The 21,389-nt window shown below is 48.8% G+C and overlaps 1 protein-coding gene across 12 annotated transcripts in view; it reads right to left on the bottom strand.

Annotated features, from left to right (window-relative positions):
• dlg3 (discs, large homolog 3 (Drosophila)) overlaps positions 1–21,389 on the bottom strand; it is a 121,842-nt gene that overhangs the window by 85,759 nt on the left and 14,694 nt on the right. For 10 of the 12 annotated variants that reach the window (XM_061233377.1, XM_061233378.1, XM_061233373.1 and 7 more), the window contains exons 3-4: positions 20,428–20,525; positions 13,450–13,560 (exon numbers count right to left, since the gene is read on the bottom strand). In XM_061233377.1, coding sequence (XP_061089361.1) covers positions 13,450–13,560; positions 20,428–20,525 — 209 coding nt within the window. Of the gene's footprint in view, positions 1–775; positions 1,187–13,449; positions 13,561–20,427; positions 20,526–21,389 lie in introns of those variants that run through there. The other 2 variants (XM_061233372.1, XM_061233384.1) reach the window with 2 other exon arrangements.

Here is a 21,389-nt window from a genome sequence, read left to right as displayed (position 1 = left end):
ATCTCTCTCCAATAAATACGCCTGATGACAGACAGACCCCGTATAGTCTATGCAAATCACATCAGGAACGGTGCCGAAATCGGAGGAACGGCTTCCTGCGAAATTGCTCCGGGTGGAAAAAGCCCGTAAATCAAGACGGTCCTCGGTAAGAGGGGGGGGGTTATCCAATTCCGCCTAAAATTCCACGCGGACGTGCCGCGCAGCCCTCTCTGCCCCCTGCCCCCTCGAGCGCTCCTGTCGCAGGGCTCCATTACCGGAGCCCGCGCGCCCCGCATCGGCGCAACAACCGGCGAATACCAATCACGGCCGCCGGGCCGGACGGGGCCGTCTAATCCGCTCACGTATGCGCGGACGCTTTTTTTATTTATTCAGGTGTGCAGAGGAGGGAGAGAGAGAGAGAGAGAGGGAGAGAGGGAGAGAGGGAGAGAGAGAGGGGGAGAGACCCCGCTGCATGCACTGAGACGAGGCGGAGCGGCTGCCATTTCTCACACATAACCACGGCAACCGCGACCGAGCGACCGGGGGGGGGGGACTTGCCGCACGCCGGGGCGACACTCCGCGCCCGGAGACCGGCTCTCCCCCGAAACATGCCCACATCTGTGTGTCTGCCAGCCGAAAGAATACCCCCCTCCCCCCCTCCACCCCCACCACCCCCCTACAGATGGACAGAAGCATAAACCGCCAGTGTTAAAGAGGCAGGCTCTTATATAAAACCCGCCGCGGCCCCCCTCCCCTCCCGGCTGGCTGGCGGTGACGCGGCGGGGGGGGTCGTTACCTCGTCGTACCAGTCCCTGTTGGAACAGGTGCACTCCGGCCACCATCCTCCCTGGCCGGCCCCGCTGTTGCCGTTCACCTTGGGGCCACCCTTGGACTGGCCCTTGGGGTTGGGGCCCCCGGGTCCTCCGGCGGACATCATCTTGCCCTTACTTCTCCCCAGGGTGCCTCCGCCGCCTCCTCCTCCACCTCCTCCCCCACCACCACCACCTCCTCCTCCTCCTCCTCCTCCCCCGCCTCCTCCGCCCGAAGCCGGGGCCGGCATGGCCTGCCCTCCCCCGTACCCGGCCGGGTACGCGTAGGGGTCGGGCTGCCAGTCCGCGTAGGGCTGGGTGTCCATGCGACGCAGGGCGGCCATGCGCGTCACCTCGTAGCATTCCGGGCACTTGCAGCAGTGGTGGTGCTTGTGCATGCTGGCTGGAGGGTTGGGGGGGGGGGCGGGCGGCGGGCGCTCGCTAACCGCTAACGTGCTTCGCTAACGCGCTAACTCGCCGAGACGCGCTCGGCGCTCTCTCTCTCTCTCGCCGAGGCTGCCGGAGAACGCACGCAGGCGGGCAGGCGGGGGACGCGCTGCTTTATTAGCCCTAATCGCCCGCGTCACCGGAGGCCGATTAAAAAAACCCCCCGAGCCGAAAATAAAGAAACCGAATGGAAAACGTATCCCGTTAATATACGGGGGGTTTTTTTTTCCTCCCTTCTGTCAATCGAATCTTCCCCAAAACGGCAAGCAAAATGAAGGGAGAGGAAGCCACTGCAGGAGACGCGGGGGTAAAGGAGTCTTCCTCTTCTTGACGTAAAGATCAGAAAAAAAAAAGAAAAAAAACAGTGAAAATATTGTACACAGATCACACAATCAGAGACCAGCCCTGATGGTAGAAATCTCCTCTTCTCACGCCGTGTTCACAGTGATATGTAGAAATTCAGAAGATATATATTCATTTATATATATATTTACACGCACAAATACATATAAAAATATCAATATAAACAGACGAGCACACATACACGTGTGTATATACAAGTATATATGTATAAGTATATATATATAAATATCTATATGCGTGTGTACAAATATATATATAAACAATACATATATAAAAGAGTCTTTATCCGCCGATGAAATCTTCCGCGGTCTTTTGTTTCTCACGGTCTCTCCTCCTCCGGTTTTTTCCTCCTCCCCTGGTTTGAGCGGTGTGTTGTCCGTTCTCTCTCCCCCTGTTCTCAGCCTGCAGAGAGGAGCCGAGCCGTCGATGCCTCTCAGCCTGCCTGCCCTAGATGCCGATTACACGAACGAGGATGCGAGCGAGGGAGAGCGGGAGAGAGGGAGAGCGGGAGCTAGAGAGAGAGAGAGAGAGAGGGAGAGAACGAGAAGGAGAGAGGGAGAGAGAGCTAGAGAGAGAGGGACAGAGAGAGCTAGAGAGAGCGAGAAGGAGAGAGAGAGAGATAAAGAGAGAGAGAGAGAGAGAGAGGAATACGTAGCAGCAACAGCAGCAGCATCCCTCCAGCACCTCAGCCTTCACGTGCTCAGCCAATCAGAGGGCAGCACTGTCAGCATCATCAGCAGCAGGCCGGAGTGCTCGGCTGTCTCTTCTTAAAGGGGCCACGTCGTGCTTTAAGGCCACGGCACACAGAGCAAACGCACGGCTGCCGTTTCACTGCTCCCAAAACACACAACAACGCCGTGGTGTCCGCCCCACACTGGACGGGACACCTGTCCCATCCGTCCTTCACCACGGGGGACAGGTAGACTTGGTACAGACGTACTGGACCGTACACCGACCGGTTTCGCTCGGTCCATAGCCTCGTGCTAAGTGCTCTCCACATGCCGCTGTATACCGTGCGCTATGGTATTAAGTGCGCTTGTTTACTTAAGGGCAAATATGAGATCTCATGATGCAACACCACTTCATTCACAAATTCAATCAGCGGTGAAAGTTTAACTGTATTCTGAATCTACGTCCATATGATCTTCACACTTGATCTGCACTTTGTTGTACGTCGCTCTGGATAAGAGCGTCTGCTAAATGCCTTATAATGTAACAAAAAGACAAAAACCAATGAGAAGCCCTAAAAACAGCAGCAGCTGTGATGTCATGAAAAGGGCTGGAGTCTGAAATGAAAAGGAGGAAAGCCAACAGCCTACAAACTGATCTCCACGACAATTCACAGAGCCGCAAGTTTCAACGCTTTATTTAAAATCACGCTTTGCTTATTCTCAGCCTTCATCTTCAGCCTATTACTGCCCTATTGTGTTTCAGCTGGCTTTTAATAGTAGCCAGAAACAACGATGGGTTTGGGTGATAGCGATATCTCCTTTTCTGAAAATGATGGAAGCTCTTGTCGCATACCCAGATATTATAGCTATGGTATATGGCTTTATGTGTATCTGATGAACTAATTATTCATATTCAATTCCTTCTGAAGAACATTAAGAAAAAAAAGAAAAAAAACAGCAGCACAGAAACGGATGGCTAATGACTAATGCAACAAACAGCAGTCAGATTAGTCCCTCGCTTGGTATGATGCAAGTAAAACAGTTCACTGAATATCATACTCACCGCAGGGCCAATCATGTACAACCTGCACATGCTCAAGTATTGTATTAATGGTATATCATCAAGTCATCGTTTATTCTGAGATACATGATAAAGCTCACAAATTGTAAATCTAAATGGGAACCATTTTCCTTATTTTGTTCATTTTAACACTGAATTTACAGTATACTAAAAACCTGTAGGATCATCCGCACTAATTATAAAATGAATTAGTGATAACAGATGGTTACCATGGCAGCTTTTATTTTTGTATTTGTCAATGTTGGCCATGAATTCTTCACAATTATTTTGATATAGAGTAGATAAATCTACAAATTGCCAAACAGCAACAATGGAGACATTCCTGATTTAGGTTTTCTGTCTCATTTCAAACGAATTGTACATGAAACGGTATGCAAAATATGTCTGGGTGCATATTCATTAAGGTATACATACTTTATTATTCAAGCATGTGTACTACTTGTGTAAAGGAAGAGAGCACTGCGATATCTGTTGAACTGCAGTGCATAGTGGGCGAACCCTGAAGAGAAGGAATTGTACTGACCGAACAGAATATTTCTGTATTAAGATGCAAGCGTACTCCACGCGATCTGGAGGGCAATGCTGATGCATCTGCCATTAGGCAAGCTCTGCCTTCTCCCAAACCCATTAAATCCATTCTCGGCTCTTGTCAGAACACTTCCCAAACCCAAAGTGCCACCAGCACAGATGAATTCTGGGAAATGCCTCTCTGTTTCACCAAAATGCCGTCAGCGTGTTTGAATGCTGCTTTAGCTCCTGGGAGGCCAGAGCATCAGAGAGGAACAAAGTGCTTTGAGTGTGGGAGTACATGTGTGTACACGTGTGTGTGTGTGTGTGTGTGTGTGTGTGTGTGTGTGTGTGTGTGTGAGTGTGCATGTGTGTGCACGTGTGTACCTGTGTGTGTGCGTATGTGTATGTATGTGTGTGTGTATGTGTGTGTGTGCGTGTGTGTGTTTATGCATGTCTGCTGGGGTGGAGAGAGTGTGTGTTTGTGTGTGTACCTGTGTGTGTGCGTATGTGTATGTATGCATGTGTGTATGCGCGTGCATGTGTGTGTGTGTGTGTATGTGTGTGTTTATGCCTGTCTGCTGGGGTGGAGGGAGTGTGCGTTTGTGTGTAACTGTGTGTGTGCGTATGTGTATGTATGCATGTGTGTATGCGCGTGCATGTGTGTGTGTGTGTATGTGTGCGTATGTGTATGTATGCATGTGTGTATGTGTGTGCACGTGTGTGCATGTGTATGTATGTGTGTGTGCGTATGTGTTTATGCATGTCTGCTGGGGTGGAGGGAGTATGCGTTTGTGTGTGTTGGTTTGTGCATGTATGTGTGTGTGTGTGTATGTGTGTGTGTGTATGCGCGTGCATGTATGTGTGTGTGTATGTGTGCGTGTGTGTTTATGCATGTCTGCTGGGGTGGGGGGGAGTGTGCGTTTGTGTGTGTTGGTTTGTGCATGTATGTGCATGTCAGGCAGGAGAGCGTCTGTACGTGCGTTTGGGTGAGCGTGTGCACGTGCGTGCGGCCATGTCTAATCGGGCGCGTGGATGTGGGCTGTCCAATGGAGCGAAGCGCGGAGCGAACAGTGAGGGCTTCACTTCTGAACAACGGAAGACGTCAGATACAGCACGGCCGCCATACGAGCCCTGTGTGTCTGCCTTATTAACGTGGCGGGAGGGAGATTACGTGCATCAATGAGCCTGATGTTGTTTTGTTTGTGAGTATGAGCGTGTGTGTGTGTGTGTGTGTGTGTGCGTGATCACGCGTGCATGATTTTTTAAGCATACATTCAAATTCAAGTGTGTGTGTATTAGTGCATAAGCGTATGAGGGCATGTAATTATGCGCGCGTGTGTATGTGTGATTAGTCTCTGCATGCATGTTCACGTGTGTGTGTGTGTGTGTGTTGTGTGTGTATCTGTGTGTGTGTTGTGTGCGTGTGTATGTGTGTTGTGTGTGTATTTGTGTGTGTGTCTGTGTGTTGTGTGTATGTGTGTGTGTGGTGTGTTGTGTATGTGTGTGTTGTGTGTGTCTGTGTGTTGTGTATGTGTGTGTTGTATATTGTGTATGTGTGTATGTGGTGTATGTGTCTGTGTGTGTATATGAGCGTGTTTGTGTTTATGTGTGTTGTGTGTGTGTCTGTGTGTTGTGTATGTGTGTTGTGTATATGTATGTGTGTGTTGTGTGTGTATATGTGTGTGTGTTGTGTATATGTGTGTTGTGTATGTGTGTGTTGTGTGCTGAGTGTGTGTCGGTTGTTTGCATAGCTGAATGAGTTCTCGCAGTCACTGTGCACTGTTCTATTCGAGTCCGACCAGGAGGCAGAAACAGCAGGCTCAGCCACACTTAATTACATGCAATGGTAGCTCACTTCATTATCATCATATTCTATTCCTGTAACATATGCAGATTTTGCAAGCGGTAGAAAGAGCAAAAAAAAAAAAAAAAAAAAAAAAAAACTTTTACATTTCTAAAGAAAACAGAGCCAATCGGAGCTCGGATCTCCAAGAAAAATGGAGGCACTGGCGGTCCCTCCCGATTGCCTGCAGGCGGCACCTGGTAGGCCTCCTTAAAGAGACAAAGACGTCAATCAGGCTGACGCACGGCCGCGATAGGCTACACCTGTCATCTCTCCGCCTTCCCCCGCCCTCCCACGGCCCACAGCGGAGTTTCACAGATGGAGAGATTTGAACACGGGAAGGAGAAAACGAACGGGCAGGAGGAGGGGAACAGACACCTCGGAGCAGGAGAGCGTGGGAGAATTCTCGCATGCTCACATACATGTTGTGCATTTGTGTGTGTGTGTTCGTACGCGTGCTGGACGTTTGTGTGGTGTGCGCGTATGTGTGTGTGTGTGCGTGTGCGTGTGTGTGTGTGGGTGTGAGCAAGGCCCTCTGGGGAAAAGCAGCCTATTCCTTTAAAGATTATATAATATAAAACATAAAAAACGGTAGGTCTCCTCAGTCAGAACCAATCAATGGGCAGTACTCTCTGTATCAGCAGGAGAGAGAGAGAGAGAGAGAGACATTAACACTGCACTGAGAGAGAGAGAGAGAGAGAGAGAGAGAGAGAGAGAGAGAGAGAGACATTAACACTGCACTGAGAGAGAGAGAGAGCGGAGAGAGAGAGAGAGAGAGAGAGAGACATTAACACTGCACTGAGAGAGAGAGAGAGAGAGAGAGAGAGCGAGAGAGAGAGAGACATTAACACTGCACTGAGAGAGAGAGAGAGAGAGAGAGAGAGAGAGAGAGAGAGCGAGAGAGAGAGAGACATTAACACTGCACTGAGAGAGAGAGAGAGAGAGAGACACAGAGGAGAGGGAGAGAGAGAGAGAGAGAGACACACAGAGGAGAGGGAGAGAGAGAGAGAGAGACACAGAGGAGAGAGAGAGAGAGAGAGAGAGAGCGAGAGAGAGAGAGAGAGAGAGGGAGAGAGAGCGAGAGAGAGAGAGAGGAGAGAGAGAGAGAGAGAGAGAGAGAGGAGAGGGAGAGAGAGAGAGAGAGAGGGTGAGAGAGAGAGAGAGAGAGAGAGAGAGAGAGAGAGAGAGAGGGAGAGCGAGAGAGAGAGAGAGGGAGAGAGAGAGAGAGAGAGAGAGAGAGAGAGAGAGCGAGAGAGAGAGAGAGAGAGGGAGAGAGAGAGAGCGAGAGAGACAGAAGGTTAGGATACCACGCACATCTGACTGCAGCTATTTCTCAGGGAAACTGCGCTCTTATTGTGCAGGCTTGCATTGACTCTCAGAGAAGGGATATGTATTTTAGAAGGCTTGCATTGACTCTCAGAGAAGGGATATGTATTTTAGAAGGCTTGCATTGACTCTCAGAGAAGGGATATGTATTTTAGAAGGCTTGCATTGACTCAGAGAAGGGATGTGTATTTTAGAAGGCTTGCATTGACTCTGGGAGAAGGGATATGTATTTTAGAAGGCTTGCATTGACTCTGGGAGAAGGGATATGTATTTTAGAAGGCTTGCATTGACTCTGAGAGAAGGGATATGTATTTTAGAAGGCTTGCATTGACTCTCAGAGAAGGGATATGTATTTTAGAAGGCTTGCATTGACTCTGAGAGAAGGGATATGTATTTTAGAAGGCTTGCATTGACTCTGGGAGAAGGGATATGTATTTTAGAAGGCTTGCATTGACTCTGAGAGAAAACGTATGTATTTTAGAAGGCTTGCATTGACTCTAAGAGAAGGCATATGTATTCTAGAAGGCTTGCATTGACTCTGGGAGAAGGCATATGTATTTTAGGTAGTTGTACATCCGTAGAGCTCTCTGTCACGGTGTGTACTGGTGGACAGTAAATCTTCCCTCCCAAATATCCTGTTGTCTCCATATCCTACCGTCTCACTTACATAATAACACACTCCTTTATTCCAGGCTTAAAAACCTGAAACCGGGAGCACAGCAGGAGTGCAAAGCAAATGTAGCGACACAATTATTGAAATTTCTTATATTAAGGGCACAATTTGTATAGGAAAACACATGGCACTGTGTGCTGGTTTTACTTAGGTAGCTGCTATATAAGAAAGTCTTCCAAGCTGAACAGTGGGCCAAAAGGTTGGCGTTAGCTACTGTCGTGCTACTGAAATATTTTAGCAAGGCTGACTTTCCATTTATAAGATGGAACCAGCCTTTCACCCCTCAAAATCAAGCTGTCCGTGTTAAATATAATGCCAGCTACCTGAAAGAGACTTCCTGAAAGTGCAATGTTCTTGAAATATAGCCGCTCTGACATAACATGCTCGACTCACTTCACATTTTAAATTTGATAAACAATAAAAGGCATAAGAACACATTACATTACATTACATTTCATTTGGCAGACGCTCTTACCCGAAGCGACTTACAGTTGATTTGATTAAGCAGGAGACAATCCTCTCCTGGAGCAGTGCAGGGTTAAGGGCCTCGCTCAAGGGCCCAACGGCTGTGCGGATCTTATTGTGGCTACACCGGGGATCGAACCGCCGACCTTGCGGTTCCCGGTCATGCACCTTAACCAGTACGCCACAGGCCGCCCTAGGCTTGCATTGACACACGTCTTAGTCCTTACACCCTGCTCTTAGAGCTGTGATAATGGCTCACAGCGTGTGTTTAAGATGTTTAACTCTTAAAGCACGATCTAATTTGGAAGACAAGCGAGCAAATGAATGACACTGCGCGTGTGTGGGTGTATGTGCGTGGGTGCACGGGCATCCTCAAACATGCATGTTTGCACATGCACGCGTGTGTGCAATGTATGTGCGTGATTGTAAAAACTGAATCCAATGAAATGCTTGAGCCTAGGATAGCCGGGATAAACAATATGAAGCCATTTATCTTATGGAATGAAATGGGTGACCTTTGGCCCTCACCTGACAGATGAAAAGCGGGAACCTGGTGATTTATTGCGCAAGGTGAGTGTTTTTTTTTTTTCTTCCAGAGCTTCCCCACAGAAGGCCAGATTTCAGCCCAACACGACACACAGCCTGCCCCAGCCGAGTGAGCCTATGTCTCCTCTCACATCCTTCATTACATAAAACCCAGCAGCCCGCTGAGATCTGCCCATCCCGGCCCACCCCACCCCACCTCTACCCCCCACGCAAGCCGGCTCTCACACAGACCGCCAGCGCACACACGGCTTTTCTAGAATTTCTGTGCATTCTAAGAGGGGGTCATGTGACCGCCGCTGTCACCTGACAGGAAATGCACCCAAATAAGGAGAAGTGATGCACGGCGCAGGACTTAAAGGAGCCGTCTCCGCTCTCTGTGACACGTCTTGGGCAATTACAGCGTTCCTCCGCAGGGAAAGAACGGAGTTCCAAGGGTTCGAGCAAAAAAAAGAGGCCGAAGCTAAAAGGCTAAAGGCTAATTCCCCCCTTAGATACGCAGCCAGCCGCTCCAGCAGGGCGGGAAAAAACAAAGCAGTCTGATTTGGCTGCGTTTTCTGTGTTCCGCAGCGTTTCCACAGATGCGGTATCGTGAGAGCGTCTGCGAATGTCTCGGAGCCCGCAGCATCGCGATGAGGACAGCGCAGACGGCGGGTTAAAGCCGCGCTTCCTGGTTAAACAGCGGCCGCCTCCCCCTGCATCTCAGCAGGGCTCTAACGCCGTGTCGGGGGGGATGGGGGAGGGGGGGAGAGGGGGGGGCTCAGGGGACTCAAACCCAAAGGACGCGGGACCAGGCCACTGTGTTTTCACACTCATCTCGCAGATACGCGGAGACAGACAATAAGAGGAACGGAGCCCGGGACTCCTATTAATAGGCCTGGTGGCAGCAAGCAGCTGCACCGCACAGCAGAACATCCGACTGACAGAGTAATGATAGGGGAGCGCCAGGGAGAGGGCGAGAGGAAGAGAGAGAGAGAGAGAGAGAGAGGAAAGGAGGGGTACGGAGAGGAGGAGGAGGAGAAGAAGAAGAAGAAGAAGAAGAAGAAGAGAGGAGAGAGGGGTATAAGGAGAACGAGAAGGGGAGAAAAGGAAGTTGAGGGTGGAGAGGCGGCGGGAGAGGGAGAGAGAGAGGGAGAGAGCGGGTGAGGGATGGAGGGGTGGGAGAGAGAGAGAGAGAGAGGGGGATGTAGAGGTGGTGGGAATGGGAGAGATAGAGAGCGATGGAGTGGTAGAGGGATTGGGAGAGAGAGGGAGAAGGATGGAGAGTTGAAGAGAATGGGAGAGAGAGAGGGGGATGGAGAGGTGGAGTAAATGGGAGAGAGGGGGATGGAGAGGAGAAGGGAATGGGGGGGGGTGGGGTATAAAGGTGGAGGGAGCAGGAGAGAGGGAGAGGGATGGAGTGGTAGAGGGATTGGGAGAGAGAGGGATGGAGAGATAGAGTGTAAATAACAGAGACACTGAACAGCTCCCAGAGGGAGCAGAGGGTGACAGACTTAAAGCAGGTGGAGAGGGGGAGCCACATGTGACTTGATGCAGCGAGAGGGAAAGAGGGATGATGAAAAGAGAGAGAGGTAGTGGTCAGGGGGATGAGAGAGGGACTGGAGCCATGTGCTGCAGAACAGGAGTCAACAGGAGAGAGAGGAAATGGAGGAAATGGAGAAAAAAAGCAATGACTCTGTGTGCGTGTGTCTGTCTGTGCGTTCATGGTCATAACTGTGCATTCCCTGTATAAACGCACATCTATGGTAGTCATAACTGTGCATGCCTTGTGTAAACGGACATCTATGGTGGTCATAACTGTGCATGCCTTGTGTAAACGGACATCTATGGTAGTCATAACTGTGCATGCCTTGTGTAAACGGACATCTATGGTAGTCATAACTGTGCATGCCTTGTGTAAACGGACATCTATGGTAGTCATAACTGTGCATGCCTTGTGTAAACGGACATCTATGGTAGTCATAACTGTGCATGCCTTGTGTAAACGCACATCTATGGCAGTCATAACTGTGCATGCCTTGTGTAAACACACGTCTGTGGTATCTGCACTGCTTATGAATTACAAATCAGATACAGGCTAGCACACACACACACGCACGCGCACACACACACACCACAGCTCTGTACACGTAGCAGTGTATGTACACGTGTGTCTGCCTGTGAATCTGTTTGTTCAACACAGAAATGGAGAGAAGAAGAGAGCGAGTGAGAGAATGGAGAGAGAGAGAGAGAGAGAGAGCGAGTCAGTCTGTAGGGATGCAGGCAGGGGGAGGAATGTGGTTTCCATGGCGACCCGAGGCAGGCTGAGCGCTGGGTGTCCGTTCCAGCACCGCATCGCCCCTCAGCTGTCTCTATCCTCCCCCACTCCCTCTCTCTCTCTCTCTATCACTCTCTATCCTCCCCCACTCCCTCTCTCTCTCTCTCTCTCTCTCTCTCTCCCTCTCTCTCTCTCTCTCTCTCTCTATCACTCTCTATCCTCCCCCACTGCCTCTCTCTCTCTCTCTCTCTATCACTCTCTATCCTCCCCCACTCCCTCTCTCTCTCTCTCTCTCTCTATCACTCTCTATCCTCCCCACTCCCTCTCTCTCTCTCTCTCTCTCTCTCTCTATCACTCTCTATCCTCCCCCACTCGCTCTCTCTCTCTCTATCACTCTCTATCCTCCCCCACTCCCTCTCTCTCTATCACTCTCTATCCTCCCCCACTCCCTCTCTCTCTCTATCACTCTCTATCCTCCCCCACTCCCTCTCTCTCTCTATCACTCTCTATCCTCCCCCACTCCCTCTCTCTCTTTCTCTCTCTATCACTCTCTATCCTCCCCCACTCCCTCTCTCTCTCTCTCTCTATCACTCTCTATCCTCCCCCACTCCCTCTCTCTCTCTCTCTATCACTCTCTATCCTCCCCACTCCCTCTCTCTCTCTATCACTCTCTATCCTCCCCCACTCTCTCTCTATCACTCTCTATCCTCCCCCACTCCCTCTCTCTCTCTCTCTATCACTCTCTATCTGTCCTTATCTCCCCGACTCTCTCTATCTCTCTCCATCTGTCCCCACTCTCTTTCTATCTCTCCTTCTCTCCCCCACTCTCTGTCTCTCTATCTCTCTCTCCTTCTCTCCCCCACTCTCTCTATCTCTCTCCATCTGTCCCCACTCTTTCTATCTCTCCTTCTCCCTCCCACTCTCTCTCTCCTTCTCTCCCCCACACACTCTCTCTCTATCTCTCACCATTCTCTCCATCTCTCCTTCTCTCCCCACTCTCTCTATCGCTCATTCTATCCCCCACTCTCTCTCCCTATCTCTCCTTCACTCCCCCACTCTCTCTAGCTCTCCTTCACTCTCTCTATCTCTCCTTCTCTCCCCTACGCTCTCTCTCAATTCCTCTCATTCCCCCACTTGTTCTCACTCTATCTTTCTCTCTCCCTCTCTCCCCACTCTATCTGTCAAGTATTCCTCCTCTCTCTCCTTTCCTCTCCTCTTTTTTCCCCTACTCTCCCCCACTCTTTCTCTCCCTCTCTGTTTATCCATTCTTCCTCTTCTCTCTCTCTCTTTCTCTTTCCCTCTCCCCCCTCTATCTCTCTCTGTCTCCCACTCTCTCCTCTCTCCTCTCTCTCTCTCCGTATCTGTCCATTCTTCCTCTTCTCTCCCTCCTCTGTCTCTGTTTTTGGCGGTTCCCCCCAGGCTGAAGGCCAGGCATAGCCGTATGCAGATGCAGGTGATGTTATCACACCAGCGCATTAGTCCCGTGCCCCCCCCCCCCGCCCCCACAGTCCCCCTCTCTCTCCTGGTCTGCGGGCGTGGTGGAGCAGTCGCTGCTGGCAGCGCTGTGATTGGAGGAGCCCTGTGAAAATGTGGCCTGTGATGCAATGGAGGGGGGGGGGAGGAGTCAGGCCTGCATGATCCCCCCCAGTCAGAGAGCGTCAGTGAGGTAGGCGTCCTCCGACAGCCTTCCCATCATGCCCTCTGCCCGCGGACGCGCGAGCATCGCGGCTTTAATCTAACTTTGGGCTGAGAACGCACCCTCTCTCCATTACCAAATTAATATCAAACCACAAATGCTGCTAATGCTGGAGATTTCAGAGGGATTTCACAACACAGTATTTATCTGATTTATAATCATCAGTGTTTTTATGTCCTGTTATCTCATTCAGTGTTTTATCCTCTGAATAAATCAGGTCCCCGCGCAAATATGCTTCTCAAATATGCTTGCATATGTAATGAATTCCATGCTTACATTTTTGTATTTATGATTGATTTCTATAACTTAGCAGCCCATTAACAGCACAAACTGAACACAACACCCCAAGGATTCAAGTTCAATATTAAATCTCTCCCTCAAACTCCACAGTGCAGTTGCACACTGCAGGGGATTAATACAAATCAGCCTTCTTCCAAATCAAAATAATAAAAAATGTGAAATTAAAAAAATGTGTGCTATATAAACAGCAGTAATAACTATTTCATAGCATCACGTAGAAGAGATTGTTATTCGGTGATAGTTCAGATTAATGTCACCCATTTTTAAAATTTCAGAAACATTCCTGGTCCTTGTGGGTTGCAGGGTCTGCTAGTTCTTGTTTTCACCTCAATATCAGCAACCAATTCAGACCCAAGAAGGCAGGCGAGGTGACTTTAACTGTGTGATGGACTGCTCTGATAGCTGGATTACGTAGCGGGTAAAAACAGAAACCAGCAGGCCCTGGGAGCTGCCAGGAGCGGGAGTACAGACCACTGCCCCACTCACCTTGGGCGGGTCCACGTGGGACAAGCTGACCACTGCACACACGCTCTCCACCTTCTGAGGGCTGTTCCTGCTGGTCACCTGTACAAGCGACACACCCTCCAACTCTTCTTTCTGTAAGACACACAACACAAACCATCCACTGATCAAAACAGCCCTGGACACACGAAACAAACCATCCTCTCATCAACACAGATCTGGACACACAACACAAACCATCCACTCATCAACACAGATCTGGACACACAACACAATCCGTCCACTCATAAACACAGTTCTCCACATACAACTCAAACCACCCACTGATCAACACAGCTCTGGACACACAACACAAACCACCCACTCATCAACACAGCTCAGGAAAAAAACACCACCAGCCCATATATTTTGAAGACAAATCAAGGGTTACTCCATCAAATATTGATTGCTGAACGTGTCCTAAGCGAAGACACTGTTACTTTTATCATTACGGGTATTAACTTGTTTTGTTTGCATTATTCAATGCATAGCAGCGCTGTGTGTTTTACTAGGTTCTATTAAGGCATCAGGCCGGGGGACCGCTGAGATTGCATGTCACGGTTTCACCACGAGAACACCGAACAGCAGTAAAAACACCGGACCGAACCCCCCCTTTACTCCAGCGCACCGGCACTCGTGCGAGTTTAACGGTCCATTCATCACAGCGTCTCGCATTCACATGCTATTTATAACCTAATGAGACGCAGTTAACAACCGGGCTCCTTGGAAATCTTTTAATATAAACGAACGACTCGACCGCGGAGATCAGAGCCATTTCAGCCGGGGAGCGTCACGCAAACGCATTAGCACTTATGTCTCGGTTTTAAGGCATCTCCTTGATTTGATTTCTGCTTCCCGTTCTCCGAGGGGGGGTGGAGGGGGTGAGGGGGGGGGGGAGGCTCGCATGCACTGCAGCCCTGAGAACGGCTTGTCTCAGAAAGCGTCACGTTAGAGGAACATGCGGAACCCAAAAATACCCCAGCTGTGGTGCAAGTGGCCGCGTCGCGCCTCGCTCCAGCACCTCCGCCCAACAGAAATAGAGCGGGGAGGTCTGAATGTGCGGCGTCATCTCGGAGGAGAGCGGCAGCCGGGGGACGAAGCGCGCGGGGCCATCTGTGCGGCTGAACGCCGTCGCCGTGGCTGTTGCCGTGGCCGTTGCCGTTGCCGTGGTCGCGGCCGCAGACGGCCGCCCGGCCCGGTGTTCGCTGTGCAAACGGCGACCGCTGCCCTCAGCACACTCTCACAAACGCAGACAGCGCTAAAGGTACAGTACAGACAGGGGTAAAGCTCTGCTTCTCAACGATCACATCTCCCAAATGTACCCTGAAGGTACAGTGATGCTTTCCAAGCAAAGGTTTTTCACGAATTAATTATATATTGCCGGCAATTTTATGCACAGATAAGGTACCGCCCCAGCGACAAGCATTTGTACCTTTTTAGGCTCAAGTTTCAAGTTTATTTGTCACAGTACAAAGCAGCAACCACTGGCAATGGAGTGCTTAATCTGAGAAGTCTGCAGTAGTTATAAAAGTAGGAATAAAATAAATACAAACAGTATACATTAAACAACAGGTGCCTCAATCAAACAATAAACAACAAATGTAAACAATGTGACACGAGACAGAGCAAACTACACACAACAGTGCAAAGCCCAGTGCAAACAGTGCAAAAACCAGTGCAAACAGTACCAACCTAGACAAGAGTGTCAGTGCAGACAGAACCAAACCAGATAGTGTAAGCAGCAAAAACAGTATAGAGCAGGTAGTGGTATTAGGCGTTATGAATTTAACAGCCTTATGGCCCGGAGAACGAAGCTATCCTTGAACCTGCCGGTTGTTGACTTGACACACTGCTCCCTTTCTGTACCTTTATTTCTGAGTGTCGGAGCTAACCGCTCAGGACCAATGTTTTTTTTTTTGTTTGTTTTTTAAAGAGGGCTATTCAATGCAATGGAAGGCACCGGACGCACGCGGGCAGAGCCAGCGAGACCGGACCCAGCGAGGCCCGACCCACCTGAAAGACGCCGTGGTCAGCTCTCCTGCCACAGCTTATCCCACACAGGCACCGCATGGGCAGCAGAGGGCAGGCTCTGGAGCAGGCCATGGCTCTCCTGTCCTGTCCTGTCCTCTCCTGTCCTCTCCTGTCCTGTCCTCTCCTGTCCTCTCCTGTCCCGTCGGCCAGGTTCTGGGGTGCTCACATCCTGCACACCGCAGTGCTAGAGCCCTCTAGCCCTCTAGCTCCTCACACGCTGTGTATATATACACGCACACGCCCCGGCGGCCTAAGCTAATGGGGAGGGAGCGTCCACGCCCTTCTGTATCTCCCTCTGAGCACCAGGGTGCTGGAGACACACCGAGCACCGCTCCCTGATGCACAGGCACACACATACACACACATACACACACACACACACACTCACACACATACACACTCACACACACACACACACACATACACACACATACACACAGGTACACACATACACACACATACACACACACACACACACACACATACACACTCACACACACACACACACACACACATACACACACATACACACAGGCACACACACACTCACACACATACACACACACAAACACACACACACACACACACAAATACACACACACTCACACACATACACACACACACAGACACAAACACACACACGTACACACACTCACACACATACACACACAGACACAAACACACACACATACACACACTAACACAAATACACACACAGACACAAACACACACAGATGCACGCATGCACAAAAGCCGAATCTCACACACACACACACACACATACACACAGGCACACACACACTCTCACACACACACACGCATGCACGCACGCACGCACGGACGCACGGACGCACGCACACACACACACACACACACTCTCACACACACACACACACACACACACACACACGCACACACGTGCACACACACACACGCACACACACACTAGCACTCACAAATCATCTCACCCCTCAGACAATTCTCAGTTAATGTCCATGTTACTACCAATCTGTTCTCCATTCTCCTCACCATCGTGGACGGAGGAAACACAAAATGTGGTTCCGAATATCAAGGTCAATGTACAACAGCAGGATGGAGTATGTCCCACTGCTCCCTGTAGCCACACTAGCACGTCAGGTAGCCTGTACCCATGAAGGGAGCAGAGCAAAGCCCGCTATAAACCACCAGCAGGTGGTCAAATTATACACGTGCCACATTTATTTGAAATACGTCAAGTACGACAAGCTAAAAGCACGTTTCACTATGGCGAAGTGTCACCTGAAATGAGTACGTACTGACTAAATGATAATGCGCCACATAACATGGCCAGCTGTTACCAATGCATGGACGCTTATCACGAAGCGTTTGCTGCAAGGACGTCCGTACGTATCCTCTATATGTGAAACGATGTGTGATGGCAATCTTTGCCCACCGACAGATTCCGCTAAAGTCCGACGGAGGTGAATTTCCATCAGAGGAGACGAGCGAAGTTGCGGAAAGGACGCACTGAAGGAGGAATCCAGTAAGTGTTTATCAGGGACATGGAATGTCCTTGCTCTGTCGAGCATCAGTTTGAAGCCGCATCAATAACAGACGTGGCAGGCAGGGAGAGGTGGAACTACACGTCACGCATTCCAAAAGAATACCTCCCGCAAAGGGATGAGCTTGTGCTTCCTTGTCGAGGATCCTTCAGAAGCCTCCTAGCGACTTGTTCCTACTTCCTTCGAGGATTTAACGGAGCCGTACTGTCCTCTAGGGTCCTCTTCACACTCGATTGGAATGAGCCCGAGGCCTCCTCACAGGGGAGACACTGGATTAATTCATTCATTATTCGTTTTTTTTCATCGTTGAATCGGTGGACTGCTTTCACCACCCAGGTGACTCAGGTGTGCCCCAGAATCGTAATGAGGAAGGAGAAGCCTCTCAGGGAATCCACGGCAACGAGGGACACTTGTGCCACAAACAGGGCGGCCTGGGCGGCCTGTAGCGTAGTGGTTAGGGTAAAGGACTGGGACCCGCAAGGTCGGTGGTTCTAATCCCGGTGTAGCCACAATAAAATCCACACAGCTGTTGGGCCCTTGAGCAAGGCCCTTAACCCTGCATTGCTCCAGGGGAGGATTGTCTCCTGCTTAGTCTGATCGACTGTACGTCGCTCTGGATAAGAGCGTCTGCCAAAATGCCATTAATGTAATGTAAAACCATTCTACAGAGAGTACAGAATTTGTCCTTCCTCCTAATCTTCAGCCCATGATGAAACAGGGCATAAAGTTGTTGTTTGTAAAGAAATACTGACATGGGATCAGTCTCACCTCATATCTCACAATGGGTGAGATTAAGGTATGGACAAGGGACACCTGATCCCGGATCAGACAGCAGTTTTGAGGCGGGTGGTTTTCGGGTGTGGCCAGAACCATGGTAGGAGAGGAAACTGAAGAACAGAGGTGGCAGTGATTGACTGACGTGATCCTGGGCGGGTGTGTCTCCACCATACATTAGCACTCAGTTTGTGTATAAGGGGGCTGTTACGCCCTGCCCTAATGGCACTCCCAGACTGAAGCCATGTTCATTATTAATGGGGGGAACCACATACTGACAAAACTATTTCACCGCTCGTCTTTCTCAGAACATAAAGCACGTTTTATTTCCGCCAATCGTCCCCGGTTGAGGTTAAACGTGTTGAGCTACAGAGCGATGCGTTTGTTCACGTATGCTGAACACAGTGGTAGGTTCAGTGTGGTGGAAACACAACGGAAGACAAGAAGAACATTACGGTGAATAATTTGCAACAATGTACAACCATCCACAACTCATCCGTTTAATCTGTTTAACCTGGAGAATGATCAGACAAGTTTATTCATAGTATCTTCGATATTCACTGTTCCGTTTTGACTTAACGCATGAATTTGACAAAAACAAACAATCATAAAAAAAGAAAATATATAGCACATTCTCTCAGCACATGACTGTTTTGGGTGGCTTTAAATCACAGCTGAAAAACAAGATTTGGGTTTGGCCAGCGCAAATGTGTAAGATAAAAAAAGTATTTTTTTACCGGACGCTGTGGATTTGCTCTTCCGTTTGTATCTAGCACATTAAAAACCTCTTCGCTTAGTGCAGAAGAGACAACAGGCTAGCATATTAGCAGGACCGGGGCCTTCCATTTAGAGCTGAGCATAAAACCAGACTGAAGTGCGTTCCTGTAATGGCTGACAAAAAACAGCCGGGCATCAATTTCATTAACCTTCTAGCGTAGCTTCAAGAAAAACCTTATGAGAGAACATTAAATCACGCAGGTCACAGAAAACAAACAGAGCCGTTCACTCGGTAGCCATTAACATCCACCACAACACACCAATGCAACCCCGACAAAGGGTGCTTTGGGGATAGGTGACCGTGAGACTGAATTCACCCTTCCTGCAGAAATATCCATCCCTTTCCTTAGCGGTTCCCAATATCCATCGCTTCCCAACCGTCGGCCATTTTGTCAGATCCGCTTGTGTACTTGCACTGTGCTTTATTCTTCCTTTCCCCTGCTCTGGTCTATGAATATTTTTCCGTGGTGATGCGAGTGTTGACACTTGTCATAAAAGGGCATGGTGACATCATCATTCGGATCACATTGGAGCACATGGTGTTACCACTGCTGGTTCTTTCCCAAAGTGACTCATACACTACAGCCTGTCTCACCGAGCCACTTTCTTCTCCTCTCTCTCTCTCCCTGTCAGCGGTGAATATGCCCCCTCTCTCTCACTCCGTCCTCTCTTTTTGTGCTTGCGTAGGGCCAACAGGTGGGGTTGTCTAATTTTAAACATTTAAAACCCTTCTCTGGAGCCCCCCTTTCAGCACAAGCCCATACATTGGTGACTGTTCTTGAACCCCTTTGACTACAGGACTAACCCTGAGCTCTCCAGAAAGGTAACCTTTAAGAGTTTGTTTTCCAACAGTCAGAATTACTCTGTATATTACAGAAGCAAAGTACCAGAAACTGGAAGGTTTTTTGTCACCTAAAATATCTTTTCGAGTGGATACAGGTGCATGTGGCTGTGGCTGGTCAGCTTAGAAACACAGTGGAGCCACAGCCACAATGCCGGACAAACATGATGATGATAACACCAAAAATGTGTATAATTTATTTTTAGCTAGCTAACCAAATGATATTATGGGCCTTTAGAGGTGTAAAATACTATATACCGCATGCTATATTCTGGTGGAATCAGACCCCCCTCTCCCCGCTTCTCAGGCAGCAGTAGGTCAACTCCATTATCTATCGAGTTTACTTATCCATTGATTGAGGTCCATTGACTGAAGTTTGAGTCAAATATCCCACCCCCATCAACGTGTCAAACGTACCCCACAATTATTTCACAGGCAACATTTATTATTCATTATATTACTATTCTCTCTGATGAGAGAAATGTTGGGGAAAAACCCAACAAGCGAGATAAAAGGATCATTATTGGTTATGTGGATGATGTGTTGTGAAGTTTATTTCGATATTTTTGTGAGGTACAGGAGGCATGGAAAGGGAACAAAAAGGATACACTTTTCCTGAGTAACATATTACTGTAAGCAATCGACTACTTTTTACATAAAAACTTGATCAAGCCAACCAAAGTCTGCAGAAGAATCGTGGCAAGTTCTCCAACATGCTTGGAACGACCTCCCTGCTGATTGTCTTATAGAACTGCAGGACAGCGTTGGCCATCTCAGAGAAGGGATGCAGTTTTAACACCGAAGGGTGGTCACAAAAAATATTGATTTGATTCAGTTTTTAACTATTCTGCCAAATGACTAAAATGTATAGTACGTTTATTTAGGACCTTTCATTGTATTATTTTTGAAAGAATCTTATCTGTACAGAATGTTATGCAGGTGCCTCAGATTTTTGCACAGTACTGGACTTCAGTACAGTATTTATGTGTCTCTCCTTACCTCTGAGCCCGTCTCCAGATGAGCCTCCCCCATGTCTGCCGTTGGTCCGTTCTCTGCGGTGTTCAGTTTCAGTGTCACTTCGTAGCACTCCTGAATATCTGAAAATGAAAGAACACACATCCGCAACCGTTTACCCCTGAACACTTAATCCACTTCATTACATACCTGTGCTTGTGCTTTTCTAAACCCGTGGAAATAAAGTCATTCGCTAGTTACATAATGAAATGCAAAGTGAGGTAATACCACTTTTTAGAAATCCTTTGAGTGTGACAATTATAGATTACGGCATGTACAGATATATGAATAAACAAGGCACAATTGGGGAAAAGTGTCTATGTAGTGAAAAAATTGTACACATTGTAAATATAGGTTAGGAGATGAGGACCGATCTAAATGTCCTTTTTCATGTTTGCTTTTGTAATAGTAAACCTCATTATTTATGGTAAACATGGCTGAATTGTCTTTTGTGACCTTTTACAATAACGCTTCAGTCAAACAGGATCCTCTTGAAATTATATCTATGCAGTTCAGAGTTGCCTAATTTAAAACGAGAATAAATCTCAAATAGAAAAAGACCAAAAAAAAGGTGTAAGCCTGGGGGAAACATTTTGAGATGACTTCTACTATGTGTGACAATTGCTTGGTGTGAAAAACAAAAAACATCCAGTGAGCAGCAGTTCTGTGGGCAGAAACACATTTTTAATGAGAGAGGTCGGAGAAGAAAGGCCAGACAGGTCAAAGCTGACAGGAAGGTGACGGTAACGCAAATTACCATGCATTACAACAGTGGTATGCAGAGGAATAGGGGGGTGGCATGTAGCGTAGTGGTTAAGGTAAATGACTGGGACACGCAAGGTCGGTGGTTCTAATCCCGGTGTAGCCACAATAAGACAACAGCCTTTGGGCCCTCAAGCAAGTCCCTAAACCCCGCATTGCTCCAGGGGAGGATTGTCTCCTGCTTA

This window comes from Conger conger, chromosome 3 (genome assembly GCF_963514075.1).
Source record: "Conger conger chromosome 3, fConCon1.1, whole genome shotgun sequence".
In the NCBI taxonomy this organism is placed as follows: domain Eukaryota; kingdom Metazoa; phylum Chordata; class Actinopteri; order Anguilliformes; family Congridae; genus Conger; species Conger conger.
The sequence above is the reverse complement of the archived record's forward strand: the minus strand, read 5'-3'. Positions and strand labels throughout refer to the sequence as shown.